Source organism: Apus apus, chromosome 7 (genome assembly GCF_020740795.1).
Source record: "Apus apus isolate bApuApu2 chromosome 7, bApuApu2.pri.cur, whole genome shotgun sequence".
NCBI lineage: Eukaryota > Metazoa > Chordata > Aves > Apodiformes > Apodidae > Apus > Apus apus.
The window spans coordinates 14288653-14304118 of record NC_067288.1 but is presented as its reverse complement, the minus strand read 5'-3'; the positions used below and the strand labels follow the sequence as shown (position 1 = coordinate 14304118).

Sequence of the window (15466 nt, the reverse complement as noted above, 5' to 3'; positions counted from 1 at the left end):
GTTCTGTAAGTAAAGTTTACTTTTTCCACTATGAAATTGTAAAAGACCTTTTTGAATGCTACTGATCTTTGATCAGATTTTTAGAACTTAAACTACAAGGCATTATTCATAATTAATTAAAATGATATATGATTCTGTGTAAGCTTCTTTTGCTATTTTAAAAACTCTTTGGTTGATAATTTTATACAGGGTATCATCAGCTATGCCACACTCCAAATATTGATTCTAGTGTGATTGATTCAGATGATAAATGGCTTTGTCGACAGTGCGTTTTTGCAACAACAACAAAGGTGTGTTTCTAGAAAAACATTTATTAATACAACCCATATTGCATGCATGCTTTGTTTTTGAAGTTGAAACAAAAGCCATAACTTTTAAAAATGCTATTTCTTTTATATCTTTTTTGTTAACTTTGATCTGACCTGAAGTTTTGTATAATGGGGAATTAATATTTATTTTAGAAATAGATGACATTTGGCTTTCAGATTATTAAAAAAATGCTATTATTAAAACATAGAGGTGAAAGTATTTTACTTTATTATAGGCAATTTTTTGTGACCTTTAAAGAATTAGAAGTTTTCAAAAACATGTTACTGTTTTTATAAACTAATGAATTTGTTTTGGCCCAGAGGGGTGGTGCTCTTAAGAAAGGACCAAATGCCAAAGCACTGCAAGTCATGAAACAAACATTACCGTATAATGCAACAGACCTTGAGTGGGATGCAGGTCATAAAACCAATGTCCAGCAGTGTTACTGCTATTGTGGAGGACCTGGAGAGTAAGTAAACAGATAATACGTAAGAACTTTGTAAATGCAGCTGCAGGTCCTGATCCTGTAGTCTTTTACTTGTGAACTTGTTAGTTTCTGTTTCTATCGTGCATGGGTATTAAACTCAATGCGAAGTGGAAATTTGATTTTTTAGATATACATGCATGTATATATAGTTTTAGAATTGTCACATGGGAAATACATTATTAATGGCTTTCCTTCTCCCATCAGATTTTTTGCTTTAGTTTTGTCATGGGATCATTGTGTAACATCACAGTCTTAGAACAAGCAAGATTATATGTTACTGCATTGCTACAGTTAATGTGTTGAATTTGAATGGAGTTTCTTCATCTTGCAGTTCTAAGCAGTGATTTTCTGATGTTAACTCAGCTCTTTCATTGATACCTAGTTACATTTCTATTTGTGACTAGTTTATCACATTTTGTTGGGATAGACAGCTGTCTGTTTTATCATACCATTATACCCTGGATTGCTGTTATTGGCAGGGGAAAGACTTTTTTCCTCTTATGGCATTACAGAGTCCTCTGGTTCTTGCTTACAGGCAAGGCAAGAAAAGAGGGCTTAAGCAGGTAGATAAATACTCTGCTGTCTGTATGGAGGATTGAATGAATAAAATACTGTTTAAGATTTTAAGTCAAAGCAAGTCAAGAGTCCCACAGAGAAGTGAAGCTTTTGAGTTTATACTCACAGGGCAGAGCTCTGGTTAGAGAATGTTGCAGACTTGGACAAATATCACCTTCAGTTTTCCATGATTCCTTTCCTCAAGGAGAAGCTGAAAAATGAAAAGAAATTATGTGAATGATGAGGTTAATTTTGAGGATTCAAATAGTTGAATCCTCAGAACAAATGTTTGTGTTTTAATGTGACTGTGCCAGGCTTTGGGAAATAATAAGAAAGCTAATCCAGTATGTGAAAAGGAGCTTATATGGAGTTACTGAATTCTTATTATTGAGAATTGAGGTGGATATAAGAGGAAACTAAGTTTTTATTTTCTTCATTTAATAACTTAATCCTTTTACTATATTATTCGTAGTCACTCTTTTCTAGTAATGATTTAATATGGAAGTCAGTGTTACTGAAATATCCCTACAGATTACTGTTTGATAAATGATGCAATTCAGTTTGGGTCAGAGGATGCCTTGTTATTTAATTTGAACATAATGAAGAAAATTTTTCAGAAACTTATCTTCTTTTTTTTTTCTTTTGGTGAAGCTGGTATCTAAAGATGTTGCAGTGCTGCAAGTGTAAGCAGTGGTTTCATGAGGCTTGTGTGCAGTGCCTGCAAAAGCCAATGCTTTTTGGTGACAGGTAAGAAATTTAAGCTGTAGTTCATGGTTGTCTTTATTTAAAATGTGGAGGGAATTTAACATATGAGCTTTTTTTAAGGCATCTGTAATATAGCAATATTTTCCAAAAACAGGATGAGTTTTCTATGCAAGATTATGTGAAATAATGTGGTCAGGTGCCAGGAAAACGTAATTCTTTGTCTCAATTTAATGAAGGAGGGTTTGTTAATGGAGAGGTAACCAATGTATAGTCAAATTCTAACTGTTACTGATTTTACTTAGAATGGACTTAGAAGTCCATTAAGCTGTAGATGATGGCTTCTGAGAGGTTGGAAGCTTTAAAGCAGACCACTTTAGCAGGCCTGTAATTTAGATAAGGGCTTTCAAGTTCACACTGTGTAGGTGACTAATCTCTCGTATGCAACATGCATCATGCTTCAAGGTAAGCTTTCACTGAGAATGTGGAGTAGTAGTTCTCTGTACTAACAGTATAGGGAGCTGGAGAAAGCTGGAATAATAGTTAGACTAAACTATTCTGCTCTTCTGCTCGTGTGTTGAGTTGGCAGGAAAGGAAATGAAAAAGAGCACTGGTCTGTGTTTTCATTTTAAGAGGAACTGGGATCCCTTGGAGCAGATAGGAGTGAAAACTGGAGAAGGGAATCAAGGAGTATCTCATTCATCATAGATACTTTCTTTTAGCTGTTGCTTGTGCTGGAATGTTTATACGAAGGAACTGAGTTAGGACCCAGGAATGCATGGGTTGCTTGCACTGATGCACAGGTTTCTGCATTTGAGAGAATGGAGTTGTGGATGTTACAGACCATTTTCACTGTTGGTCACAGGTTGTCACTGGTTGAGGGACTTTCTTACAGAGTGTGAAACATTGGTACCAGAATAAAATTGAAGAAGCACTTTGTATCTGGCCCAGAAGGTACCAGCACAGATTGTGGAAGTTGATAGAGGAAGGTGAAAGATGGAGGGTCTCTCAAATATTGTTTTCTTGCCTGCTTAACTTTAATTTTTTCATGACTGGAGTGTTAAAATCATTGAGTGTGTGTGTGTTTACAGACACCCACCACCCAGATACATGTATATACACATATGTATATATTTTTAGGTTTTATACGTTCATTTGCTCAGTTTGCAGTTCTGGACCAGAATACCTCAAACGTTTACCCTTGAGATGGTAAGTATGAATTTGAAAAAAAATAAATTAAAAGGATGAGTTGAATACATGCTCTGCTTTTCCTTTGGTATTTTGATTCTCTTTGCATAAAAGGAAATCCACTTGCTGTCTTGAGTTGTTTCCTGAGTTGTTACTGATTGTATGAACAGGGATAACTTCTCCCTCAATGTTTACCCTTAAATGTAGTCATATATTGCAACTGTGTGCACTTGATAATTATCGCTGGGTTGTTTAGTAAAGTAGAAAGCAACTACTGTCTTGTATAGGTGAACACTGAGATACCTGAGCACAGCCTTCTTTGCAGGTTTAAGATCCTGCCATTAGATAAGCGAAATCACAGAATGTTGAGGGTTGGAAGGGACCTCGGAAGATTGAGTCCAATCCCCCTGCCAGAGCAGGACTAAAAACTAGGGCAGATCACTCAGTCATCCAGACAGGTCTTGAAAGTCTCCAGAGAAGGAGATTCCACAACCTCTCTGGGGAGCCTGTTCCAGTGCTCTGTAACCCTCACTGTAAAGAAGTTCTTCCTCATGTTGAGGTGGAACTTCCTGTGCTTGAGTTTGAATCCATTGGCCCATGTCCTATAACAGGGCACAAGTGAAAAGAGGTGGTCCCTGCCTTCTTGATGCCTAGCCCTCATGTATTTATAGACATGAATTGGATCCCCCCTCAATCTTCTCCTCTCTAGACTGAAAAGCCCCAGGTCTTAGCCTTTCCTTGTAAGGCAGGTGTATTCCAGTCCCTTAATCATCCTCATATCCCTCCATTGGACTCTCTCAAGTAGATAGATCCCTGTCCCTCTTGAACTGGGGAGCCCAGAACTGGTCACAATACTCCCAGTGTGGTCTCACCAAGGCTGAGTAGAAGGGGAAGAGAACCTGCCTTGATCTGCTGGATACATTCCTCCTAATGTACCCCAAGATACCATTGGCCCTCTTGACCACAAGGGCACACTGTTGTCCCATGGAAAACTTGTTGTCTACCAGGACTCCAAAGATCTCCACAGAGCTGCCTGTCCTGATGCATTTTGTTGTTCCTTCCCAGGTGCAGGACTCTGCACTTACTCCTGTTGAACCTCATTAGGTTCCTCTTTGCCCAGCTCTCCAGTCTGTCCAAATCTTGCTGAATGGCTGCACAGCCTTCTGGTGAATCAGCCAATCCTCCCAGCCTTGTGTCATCAGCAAACTTGCTGAGAAGACACTCTGTCCTGACATCAAGGTCATTGATGAAGATGTTGAACAGGACTGGACCCAGCACTGATCCCTGAGGGACTCCACTAATTACAGGTCTCCAGCTGGACTCTGCACCATTGATTACCACTCTTTGGGCTCTGTTGTGTAGCCAGTTCTCAATCCATCCCGCTATTCATTCTTTTATCCCACATTTCCTGAGCTTAGTCATGAGGATGTTATGGGAGACTGTCAAAAGCCTTCATCCACATCCACTGGTCTCCCTGCATCTACCCATTTAGTCACAACATCATAGAAGGCTATCAGATGTAGTGATTCAAAGCACTTGAAGAGGAGAAAGGACAGGAAACTTAATAATGTTCCCTGCATAGAATGTCTTAAGTTGTGCTTTGTGTTCCTCAAGCTATATCATGCTAATATCTTTTCTACTAAATTTATTTCAAAGAAAAGCAATTGAGAAAAAGACTTAAAAAAATATCCAGTTTTTATTTAAAAATTTCTGACTTCTAGGGTAGATATAGCACATCTATGCCTTTACAACCTAAGTGTTATTCATAAGAAGAAATACTTCGATTCGGAGCTTGAACTCATGGCCTACATTAATGAAAACTGGGATAGATTGCATCCTGGTGAGGTAAGTAATTGGAATACAATCTCTTGTTTTTCCTCACAGTGCATATGTATGTCCCAAAAGTTGGCAATCTATAGCCTGTTTTATTCTGAATGCTGAATCCTATATTGTCTTAAAATCTAGAGATCCCAAATAGTGAGATGTCCGTCTTTAATTTCCTTGCAGAAATAGAATGCTTTTTAAGTGGTATATGCTCTTCTGAGCTGTAAAATTTCACAAGTGTTCCACGTAACTATTACTTTATTAACATGGCAACTTTTAATTATTTATACTCAAGTGTTTATGTTGTTGCATATATGTATTTTCCTTCTTTTCATGTTTGTGTCATAATTCTTTGATATTTTCCTGTGCACAGACCAGAAAATCTAAATGTAGAACAGAATGCAGAGTATATTGCATGTGAAGACATCTTCAAAATCTCTAAGGTGTAACACATAACATTGTACACAAATATTCTCTTTCATCTCTCTCCCAGACAAGGACATGATCGGTTGCTGTCCAGGTCTAAAGATTGTTCTGATCCTTTTCCCGTCTTGATTCTGCTATTTGTCAAGGCATCTTGGTGTTAGTTCACTCCTATACTGGTTATTTTTCCATCTATTTGATTTACTGGTTCTTTACATTAAAGAAAATGCATTTCCCCAAGCAAACTCGCTTAATAATTAACTAGGAGTAGCAGTGTAGATATGTTTCTGTATGTGAAGTTGGATAGAAAACTTATGTCTCAGTTCAAATTGGTGTGTACTGCTGATAGGGTATGCACTCTTCTCATGCATGAAAATTGTTCGTTTTTGAAGTTTTTTAATACAGGTGGCATACAATTGGCTTGAAATACTCAAAATGAGTACGTTCTACTCTTATACTACTTTTCAGTAAATTCATATGTTTGTAATCCATTTTTACAAGCAGACAATTTGAGAATCAAATGTAATTGGTTTGAATGGGTAACTACTTTCCATAAATAATAAAATAGTTTAAAATACATATGCTTAGACTGTGAGTGTCAGTTTCTTTGAAAGACAAACGCTCAAGCATTACTAAACAGCAATTAGTGTGATTATGAATAGACATCTGGTTTGCTTCAAAATGTATGGCGTCTCTTAGCTAAGTCATATCAAGTTAATTCTATCAGGCCATGAGCTTTAAAGAAAAAAAGGCTGCACAAAATGTAATTCTCACACCATCTTTTCAATAGAATGAAACGTTCTGGCTGTTACTGCGCAGTTTAACAAATACGTAAGCAGTGTTTAACTTTGACTTATTGCTTTTAGCATTGAGGAAAACTAAGAATAAATGTTTGCTTATTTTGCTTAATACAATTTATTTTTTTTCGTTTTTAACAATGTCAGAATGATTGCTCAGAGTAGCTGTGGTGTGGATGAGGAGAGTGGAGCTGTCTAGTGGCCATTGACTTGCAGCACACCTGCCATTTTCAGGAAGTTGAAAGGCTACAGTCCTCAGTGTGCTGCTCTCCCCCCCCTTCCCCTTTCACTCTATCCACTCTCAATCGATGTGAAAAACACATAACTAAGGATGAAGAATGAGAGGGGAAATCCAAAATAAGTAAACTTAATTCTTTGTTAAATGGTACTTGGCAATCCCTTAATCAATATTTCTACACCTTCAAGGAAACAACTTATTTTAAGTCTAAAGACTGCATTTTTGAAGGGGTAGATTTTGAATAAATGCATAAAAACTGTGTTAAGGAAATCTTGAAGGCTTTATTCTGAAAATATTCTAAATGTCACTTACTAAGTTGGGAAAAATTGTCTTGAAAAAACTGAGGCAAGTGTATTTTACTTTGGCTAATCTGGTTTCTTTAGTAAACAGAAATTAGTCACAGAAATAATATCTACAATGCAATGGTTTTAGGGTTTTTGAAACATTCTTAGCTTGCTGCTATTGGAAATGACACTTAGGTTTCTTTAGCTGCTTATTAATGAATTAGAGGAAAAGTTTTTAAGCCATAGGTAAGATGGTGGAATATTATAATTCCACCATAGTAAATGCTGGAATTATCAGACCTCCTAATCCAATTTTAATATGCTATTATTTACAATAAATATCTGGCAGTTTTCTCTATTTCATTACTGCAGAGTTGCAAGATCTGCGGATAGCAGTGGGTTGTACTGAATGCATGTTGGAAAGATGTGAAAAACAGTTGTTACTTTCTTTGGCTAAAATGCATTTAATATCTCCCTTAATTTTGGTAACTGTGAATCTTGCCCAAAATTGTGATAAAGAATTGTTTTATATGAGTATATTTACCCATTAGCTTAGCTGTTAGCACATTTAATCCTTTGAGCATTTCTATCTGTCCTGTTTGGTCAGAATTCTATTAAGAAAGTACTTGAGGGTGGGGTTTTTGAGCTGCAATGTTGTACCGTCTGCTCTGTAGTCATTCTAACAGTGAAATAAAAACTGTCAGCTCTATAATTAAAGATAAATTTACTGCAGAGCCAATTGGATATAAGTTCTAGAACACCTTGGCGTGGCAACTAGAAATATGGTGGCTTCACTGGAACTTAAAAATAGCTGTCTAAATATAAAAATAAGTCTTCCTTTAAATTCTGTTTTGTAAATGCTGTGTCCACAATCACCACCATATGTATTCTGCTTTTTGTCTCTTACTCATACATGTGCAGTTTCTCAGAGAGAAAATTCCATGTTTTGGCAGCTTGATAGGGACTTGTTTCTTCAGGATTTAGTGCAAGAAAGGATGTTAGGCTGGGTCTTAGCAAAAGGGGCAAGAAAATGGTTTTACTCTTTGTTTAATCAAAACTTTTCTGGGCCTCTTCAGTGTTTTCTGTGTTGTCAAATAATAGTGTGCAAAATGGGAGTTAGGTCCTGTGGCAGGATTTTGCTTAAAATTGTAACGAATAGCATGAATTCTGTGAATGTAAATCACGGAATATATGGAATAATTAATATCCTCTGGGGTTAGTTTCCATAGCTAATATTTCATAGATGTACTTCACATCCAAATCTGTAGTTATAGTAACTCAGAGGAACTGGAAAGTTTCTATTACTAAAGAATTTGATGGGTTAAATGATTTCTTAATACTTCACAGCTTGCAGATACACCAAAATCTGAAAGATATGAGCATGTACTGGAGGCATTAAATGATTACAAGACCATGTAAGTTATTAGTACTTTTTGCTTTAAATGTTGTTTGCCTGTTTCATCTGATGTAGATTAGTCTTCAGTCTCCTTTGCTCGTTCTATCTGATGATCACTTTGGCTGCAGATAGAAGTTAAATTTGAAATACTTTTTCTATTTCAAACTATAACATTATATAACTGAGTGGAACCCAGATCATGAGAAAAAATGTTTTAACTTCCATCCTGTTTCCACTTCACATTCTGTATTTGGGAGAGAGGATGGTGTGAGGGGCAAGAGGGGAATAAAATAACATTAGAATGAAAATTTGCGTAGTCTTGTTTTGCACGTACACTGTTATTTTAAAAGTAGCTTTCATGGGTCAGAATTTTAACAATTCATTTTAAATCATCTAGGTTTATGTCTGGAAAAGAAATAAAGAAAAAGAAGCATTTGTTTGGCTTGAGAATTCGTGTTCCTCCTGTACCACCAAATGCTGCTTTAAAAGCTGAGAAAGAACCAGAAGGAACTTCCCATGAGTTCAAAATTAAAGGCAGAAAATCATCTAAACCGATCCCTGATGTGAGGTAAAATTACCCAGTTATTTTAGCAATGTTGTGCTAAATTGGGGCTACTTGGGTGTATTTTTGGTGCCTACAAGAAAACCCATTTAAATGCCTTTTCATTGTATGTGTTTATTAAAAAACTGTAAAGGTGAACAAATTGTGAGAACAAGGTCTTTGAACAAATTTAGTTAGCTTTCTATTAGCATCTTTCTAAAAAAAACCCAAACAAAACAAAAAATTCAACATGAAATTTAGCAGTAGGAACAGCAGAAAATATCCCAACTTTGCTGTCATATTGGAAACAGTCTCTTGTCTTTCTGGATCTTTTATGCAATAATCTAACTGGAATTCTAAATACGAAGTATGATGTAAAGTTTTGTTAGTAAATGTGACATTGTTTTACCAAGTGTGATGATATGAATAAGCAGCATTGAACACTTGTTTGTTTCTCTTCAAGATTAGGGAATCAGTAGTGTCACCAGAAAGATCTTGTATCTTGATTTTGATTAACCAGTATAACCTCATTTAGTGCAATGTTTCAGCAATAGACATCTAATTGTGTATTCATTGCCAAAGGAAAACATGTATTCAATGAAAATTTTCTTCAGTAATACAGAACAAAATATAAATTTTCTTCTAGGGAATTAAGTAATGGCATAGAAAGAAAGGGGAAAAAAAAATCAGTAGGTCGTCCACCTGGTCCCTATACAAGAAAAATGATTCACAAAACTCCAGAGTCGTCTCCTCTGGTAAGGTTTTGGATATCCCCTCTTCCTCCACTTTCCTCTTCTAACTGGATTATAATTTTTGTAGAAAAACATAATCAGTTAATCTGAATCGTAATAATCCTGTATTCACCTTCAAACAAAATTGATGGAGTGATTAAAAGTTAATTTGAAGTACTTTTTTTTTTTTTTTCTCTTAGGACAGTGAGCCAGTTCCAGTGATAGAGAACCCAGCCTTGGAATTACCCTGCACTGTTGGGTAAATGTAAAAAAAAAAAAAAAAAAAAGAAATTTAAAAAACAGTAATTCTATAAAACACTGTAAAATGGCGTAACTTATCTGTTTGCTTCTGAAATGTCAGCTCAGTCTTTAATATAAGATTATTTTCATTACATGGCAACCTTGTTATCTTGCATATCAGGAAATCTGATGGAACTGCACATTCGTCTAATACCTCAGATGTGGAATCCACAGGTGCTGCCAGTATGAAAGAAACTACCTCATCTACCATTTCCAGACATTATAGGTAATTATTCAACTGCTCTATCTGCTATAAAGACTTGTAATATATTTATTTTAATAAAAAATTCTGAAAGGAAGGACAGGAAAGAATTGGTTCAGCAATACTTAACCCTTTGTAAACAGGAATTGCAGGGATCCTACAAGAGATCTTGCCAAAGCATGACATGCAGTGTTCTAAGCCTGGGTTGTTTTTTTTCTTTGTTTTTGTTGTGTTTGGTTTTGTATTTTGTTGTTAACCTGAGCTTCTGTTCTACTTCCAGTTTTGTACTTTTTGACTAACTTCCACAATATCTGATACAAGTAGTTCCAAAGAAATAAGATTCATGAAGATAGACACTTGGATGAGAGAGGCCCAAACCTGCAACCCACATTTATAGGAAGGCAGACAGGTTTTTTTTGTTGTGGTCTGGTCATTGCCTGTGCTCTTCTGTTTGCTTTGTTGTTTGGTTTTTTTTTTCAGTTAAAGTTTTGGCACAACAAAGGTAGGAGATAAGGTAGGAGTTTGACTGAAGTTATGAGACAACCATAGTAGATGTGGAATGGAGGTAAGGGTATTGCAGAACTGGTGGGAGACTAAACAGAGAAGAACTGAGGATATTGCAGGGAGGTATAACAGAGAGGATGTGGTAATTTTACTGGGGTTTAGAGTGATGAACAACCAAGACTCAGAGTAGAGCTATAAATTGCATGGGGAAATCTAAAGAAATAGGACAAAAGAAAATTAGTCCTTATTAGTTCTGTTGATAAATACATAGGGTGAGTTTTGTGTTCACTAAGTGCTGTTCTTTGTTGATGCAAAATATGTTGTTAAATTATATTTACTGAAAAAAATTAAACTCCATAATAATTTGCTGAGCTTAGTTTTCTCATAAAAGCCTTGAAAGAGCTGATCTGTACCCTGAATTGATTTTAGCAGCTTTTGTTTTTATAGGTCTGTGTATTTATGTTAAAGAATAGTAGATACGTGGTGATTTTCTACAGTCCATAGAGCATGAAAAATTTTTGGCACAGTCTTCATAAATAAATTATTAACTAGAATATACTTTTCTGCAAATAAATTGTTACTTGACTTTTGCCCTCTAAAAAAACCATAAATTTATCTTTTATTGAGGAACATGGATCCTCAATCTACTTATTTTGTCTCCTCTCTTTCCAGTTCATGCTGTCAAGTGCTTTAATGAATAACTTGTGTGCATTACTTCTACAATTGTCCATCTTCAAAACTCATGTTTAACGTGGACTTCTGAAATTGTCACACAACAGTGACTTGAGTTCTTACATATCTCTGCCCTTGATTCCATTATCTTTTTTTAACTTTAAAAACAGGTGCTTCTTTCCTCAGTATGTTACGTAGGAGTCGAACATCAAAGTTTGCATATAATTTAATTTAGGACGTTATCAATCAAGTTTTATTATGTGCAAATTATCAGTGTAGGTTTTTACATAAGGATTTATATCTTGGACACTTAAAATATTTGGATGATGATACATATTTTTCTGGCCATGTATAGTAAATATAGGTAGAAGGCACTGTAGAAATTACTGATGTAGAGTAGATTTTGCAGTATATTCTTTCATATTTCAGAGTTTTAATTTATTGAGATAAATTGAGCTTGAAAAATAAGTACGCATAAATTATTTATAGTTTGAACTAACATCAAGTCACAAGCTCTTTTATAGTATAACTTCTGTAATTGAGGTCAATCTGTCTGGTAAAGCTGTGGTTTGTATTTGCAAATTTAAGCACATTTGATGCAGACTTCTCTAAGACAGTTTTTTATATAAGCTTAAGAATGGAATTAAGCTATATCAAAATAGTACTCTTAACACACCTAGGCATAAGTTATGATTATTTAGCTAATCTTTCTGAATTTTTTGTAAATTAGTACTATTTCCCTCATGTGGATGAACTTTATTGTGCAAGGGTCGTATTTACAGTAATCTATCTATAGGCAACAAGTTTTCTTATTTCAAATATATAAAACAAATATTAAATGAGGTATGATATATATATGGAAATAACTGATTGTAAAGCATACTTTCCTTCGAGTTAATGCTGGTCTGTGTTTTGTGGGTATTTTCAATAGTTTATCTGACTCCAGAAAAAGGACTCGTACAGGAAGAACTTGGCCTGCTGCAATACCACATTTGAGGAGAAGAGGGCGCTTTCCACGAAAAGCACTCCAGACTCAAAATTCCGAAATTGTAAAAGATGATGAGAGCAAGGAAGACTACCAGTATGATGAACTCAATACAGAGATACTTAACAACTTAGCAGATCAGGAGTTACAGCTCAATCATCTAAAGAACTCGATTACTAGTTATTTTGGTGCAACAGGTAGAATAGCTTGTGGGGAAAAATACCGTGTCTTGGCTCGTCGGATGACGCTTGATGGAAAGGTGCAGTATCTTGTGGAGTGGGAAGGAGCAACTGCATCCTGACTGTAGGACTGAACATTATGTTCACTGCACTGTCATCTGTAAGTAGAGTTCATAATGCAGAGCCACGAGAGAAATGTGTCTTTAAATGTATTTCTAAAAACAAAACAAAACCAGCTTAGCCTTAACATGTAATTGTTATCATTACAGCTCTTGTGATAAAGACTTATCTTTTTAAAATCTGATCTGAAACTTAAATTTTTTAATCTGAACATTGTTAGATTGTTTTAGGTTGGGATATTTTGGGTTACAATTGCTTAAAAATGTGCATGGTGTTTTTTTTTTTAAAAAAAAACATTTTCTAGAGAACATTCCATGGATACAGTTATTGTGGTTTAGAGAAAATACTATGTAGATAGCACAAATCTTTGAAAAATCTTGGTTTGTTTTCTTACCCAGATGTTTGCAGAAATGTATTTCTATTTCAATACTTTCTAGATTTCATAAGTGCAGTGTATATAATGCCCACTGAAGACTGTAAAATACTGAAGTTTTCTTTCAAAGTGTAAAAAAAAAAAAAGAAAAAAATATATTGAGCCTGTAAATTGCTCTGTGACCAGACTTCATTGTCTTCTTAATATATTCTTTGTGTGTGTGTGTGTGTGCATGTGTGTGCCTATATACCTGTGTATGTATGCACACATATACCTGTGCGTGTATATATATGTGTGATTGTGACCTATGCAATACAAATTATGGGATCGGGCAGCTTCTGAGGATACATCCCATAATTCTTTTTTCAGGAATAGTTGCCAGTATTTACACAGAAGCATTTCTTCTCAGGCTTATTGGGTGCTATTTCTTTCTATGTAGTAAGGAAGTGTCAAACCAGTGCAGTGTGTTCTGGCAATGGGTGCAGTCATTGATGGTCATATGCTCTAGGTAATAGATTCCATTATTTTCCATGTGAATTAACTGGTAAAAAAACAGTGCAGGATCTGAACATTTTGAAAAGAACTCTGCTAGAAGTAAGTTTCTAAGCAGTTGTGGCACACTGATTGTATATTTTGTGTCCCAGCTATAAACTAAGTTGACAGAGTAACACAAGATTCCTACATATCTGTAGAGTCATAGTTTGTTAAAGGTAGTATGAACAAAGTGTGTCATTGCACAGGGTCAGCAGTTTGTTGCCATTTGAAGTAACATTACTGATTTTATTACAACATTACCTCTTTTGTTTTTATAAAATGTACCAAGTTTTAAATTGATACCTTTATTTTACTTGTCTTTAAGAAAAAATAAGTCAAAAAATCTCTTGCCAGTATTAGATGTTTTTTTCTTTGTCTGCTACTTTTGAGGGAGTTTTAGCCAAAGAGTAAACAGAAGAATATTTTCACTTTGGTGGTTATTCACTGTATTGCATGAGTTTCGTTTTCTAAATGCTTACAGTTTACCACCAAAGCAAAATTATGTAACATTTATACATGACAGAGTGGTTTCAAGTGTACTGCTTGGGTTAGTACTTACTTATTCCATTACTTAATTATTTGACTTTTTCTGCTCATCTTTAACATCTTGAAATGGTGATTTAGTTTGTTGGGTTGGTTGGTTTTTTTACTTGTCACCTTATGGCCAAAGGAAGCAGAGAAAGCTTTTTATCCTGTGCTTGTTTATGGCTGGCCAGGTAATGTTAGCTTTATAAAAATGCTAATTAAAAACTGCCACTTCTGTTTACCTTCACTAAAATGTGTGGTTTTCCTTCCTCACACCCTCAGCTATTAATTTAATGTTGCCTTGCTTATAGCTGCAATATTTTGATAACACAGCAACTTCATGTTAATTTTTGAATGTTTATATCTTAGGATAATGCAAAATGTAAAGCCTTTGTAACCTTACTCACACCATCTGTATCTGTCTTTATTGTTTCACTTTATCCAAGTCCTTTAATTCTAACTGAACACCAGCAGTATTTTTCATAAAGTTTCATTTAAAGATAAATATTGGAATGTACTTGGGGACTTGGGGGGTGGAAAAAATTTTTGTCCAATTTAAGCTGTCCATAGACTTAACTATTGTGAATGTCATTGTTTCATTTTATTATGGTGGTTGGCTTGACTCTGATGTTCAGTTTGTATTTTTGGAATTGCTTTTTTCTTAGAATTAAAAGACCAACATTAAATGTGTGTATTTTTTGAGAGAGAAGAATGAGTTTTGATTCTGTATTCTTGTGAAGTACATATTTGGTAGCATCCTCCCATCCATTGTTCCCTATCTAGCTTTCCTGTTACTGTCCTGGAGACACTTGCCCTGTACATAGACACTAACTAGTGTTCCAGCTATGCTTGAGGGATGCTTTTTTACAAGGTGTCATGTACTGGAAAATGCTGCAATAGTGCTGCTGAAGATACAGATAGAGTAGTAATTAAAGCACACCTACAAATGCCTTTCTCTCCTTTTATGTGAATTTCACTGTATGTAGTAATGGAGTGTCTAAATGAAACTACAGATGTTGCTGTACCTAATGATTTCATTTCGATGTGACTTGATCACTGTATGTATGCATGTGTGTAAATATATGTAATTCAATTTTGTTGTGGTCACTGATTTAGAACCATTTCTATGTGTATCAGATTTAATATCTTTCATTATATATTACTTCTATTACAGTAGTATTTAGGTAGGTGAAGTCTCCCTTGAGGCCATTCTAAAAATGTTGTCATTACACAAACGAGACAGCAAAGAAATAATGGCACATAACTTGTCAGAATTATAAAATAATCATAGCAAACTACTTGTCAAATCCTTGTTCTCAACAAAAACTTCAAGTGGAATTTTGAATAAAAAGTATGCTTTTCTATGCATAACAAGCATTTTGAGTGAGATTAAAAAGGAGTTTTGAAAAATCTCAACATACGTGAAATGAAAGTCAATATTTTGATATAACATGAAGACAAAAATAAACCCAAAAAATGCCTTAAAGGTGAAGACAAGCAGTTAGTTGGTTGTCTAGGTAGTGTGTGTGTGGATAAATGGATAAATAGCAAATGGTCATGACTTTGGGATATCCTAATAAAGTTATCTTTAGTGTTC

At 35.1% G+C, this 15466-nt stretch overlaps 1 protein-coding gene across 2 annotated transcripts in view; it reads left to right on the top strand.

Moving 5' to 3' along the window:
- Positions 1-12985, top strand: part of MTF2 (metal response element binding transcription factor 2) — a 39805-nt gene extending 26820 nt beyond the window's left edge. For both annotated transcript variants that reach the window (XM_051624628.1, XM_051624627.1), the window contains exons 5-15: positions 190-290; positions 630-778; positions 2003-2098; positions 3194-3262; positions 4963-5086; positions 8155-8222; positions 8601-8771; positions 9391-9499; positions 9676-9734; positions 9897-10001; positions 12085-12985. In XM_051624628.1, the coding sequence (XP_051480588.1) occupies positions 190-290; positions 630-778; positions 2003-2098; positions 3194-3262; positions 4963-5086; positions 8155-8222; positions 8601-8771; positions 9391-9499; positions 9676-9734; positions 9897-10001; positions 12085-12439 (1406 nt within the window). In that variant the 3' untranslated portion in view covers positions 12440-12985. The remainder of the gene's footprint in view (positions 1-189; positions 291-629; positions 779-2002; positions 2099-3193; positions 3263-4962; positions 5087-8154; positions 8223-8600; positions 8772-9390; positions 9500-9675; positions 9735-9896; positions 10002-12084) is intronic.
- The last annotated feature ends 2481 nt before the right edge of the window (positions 12986-15466 follow it).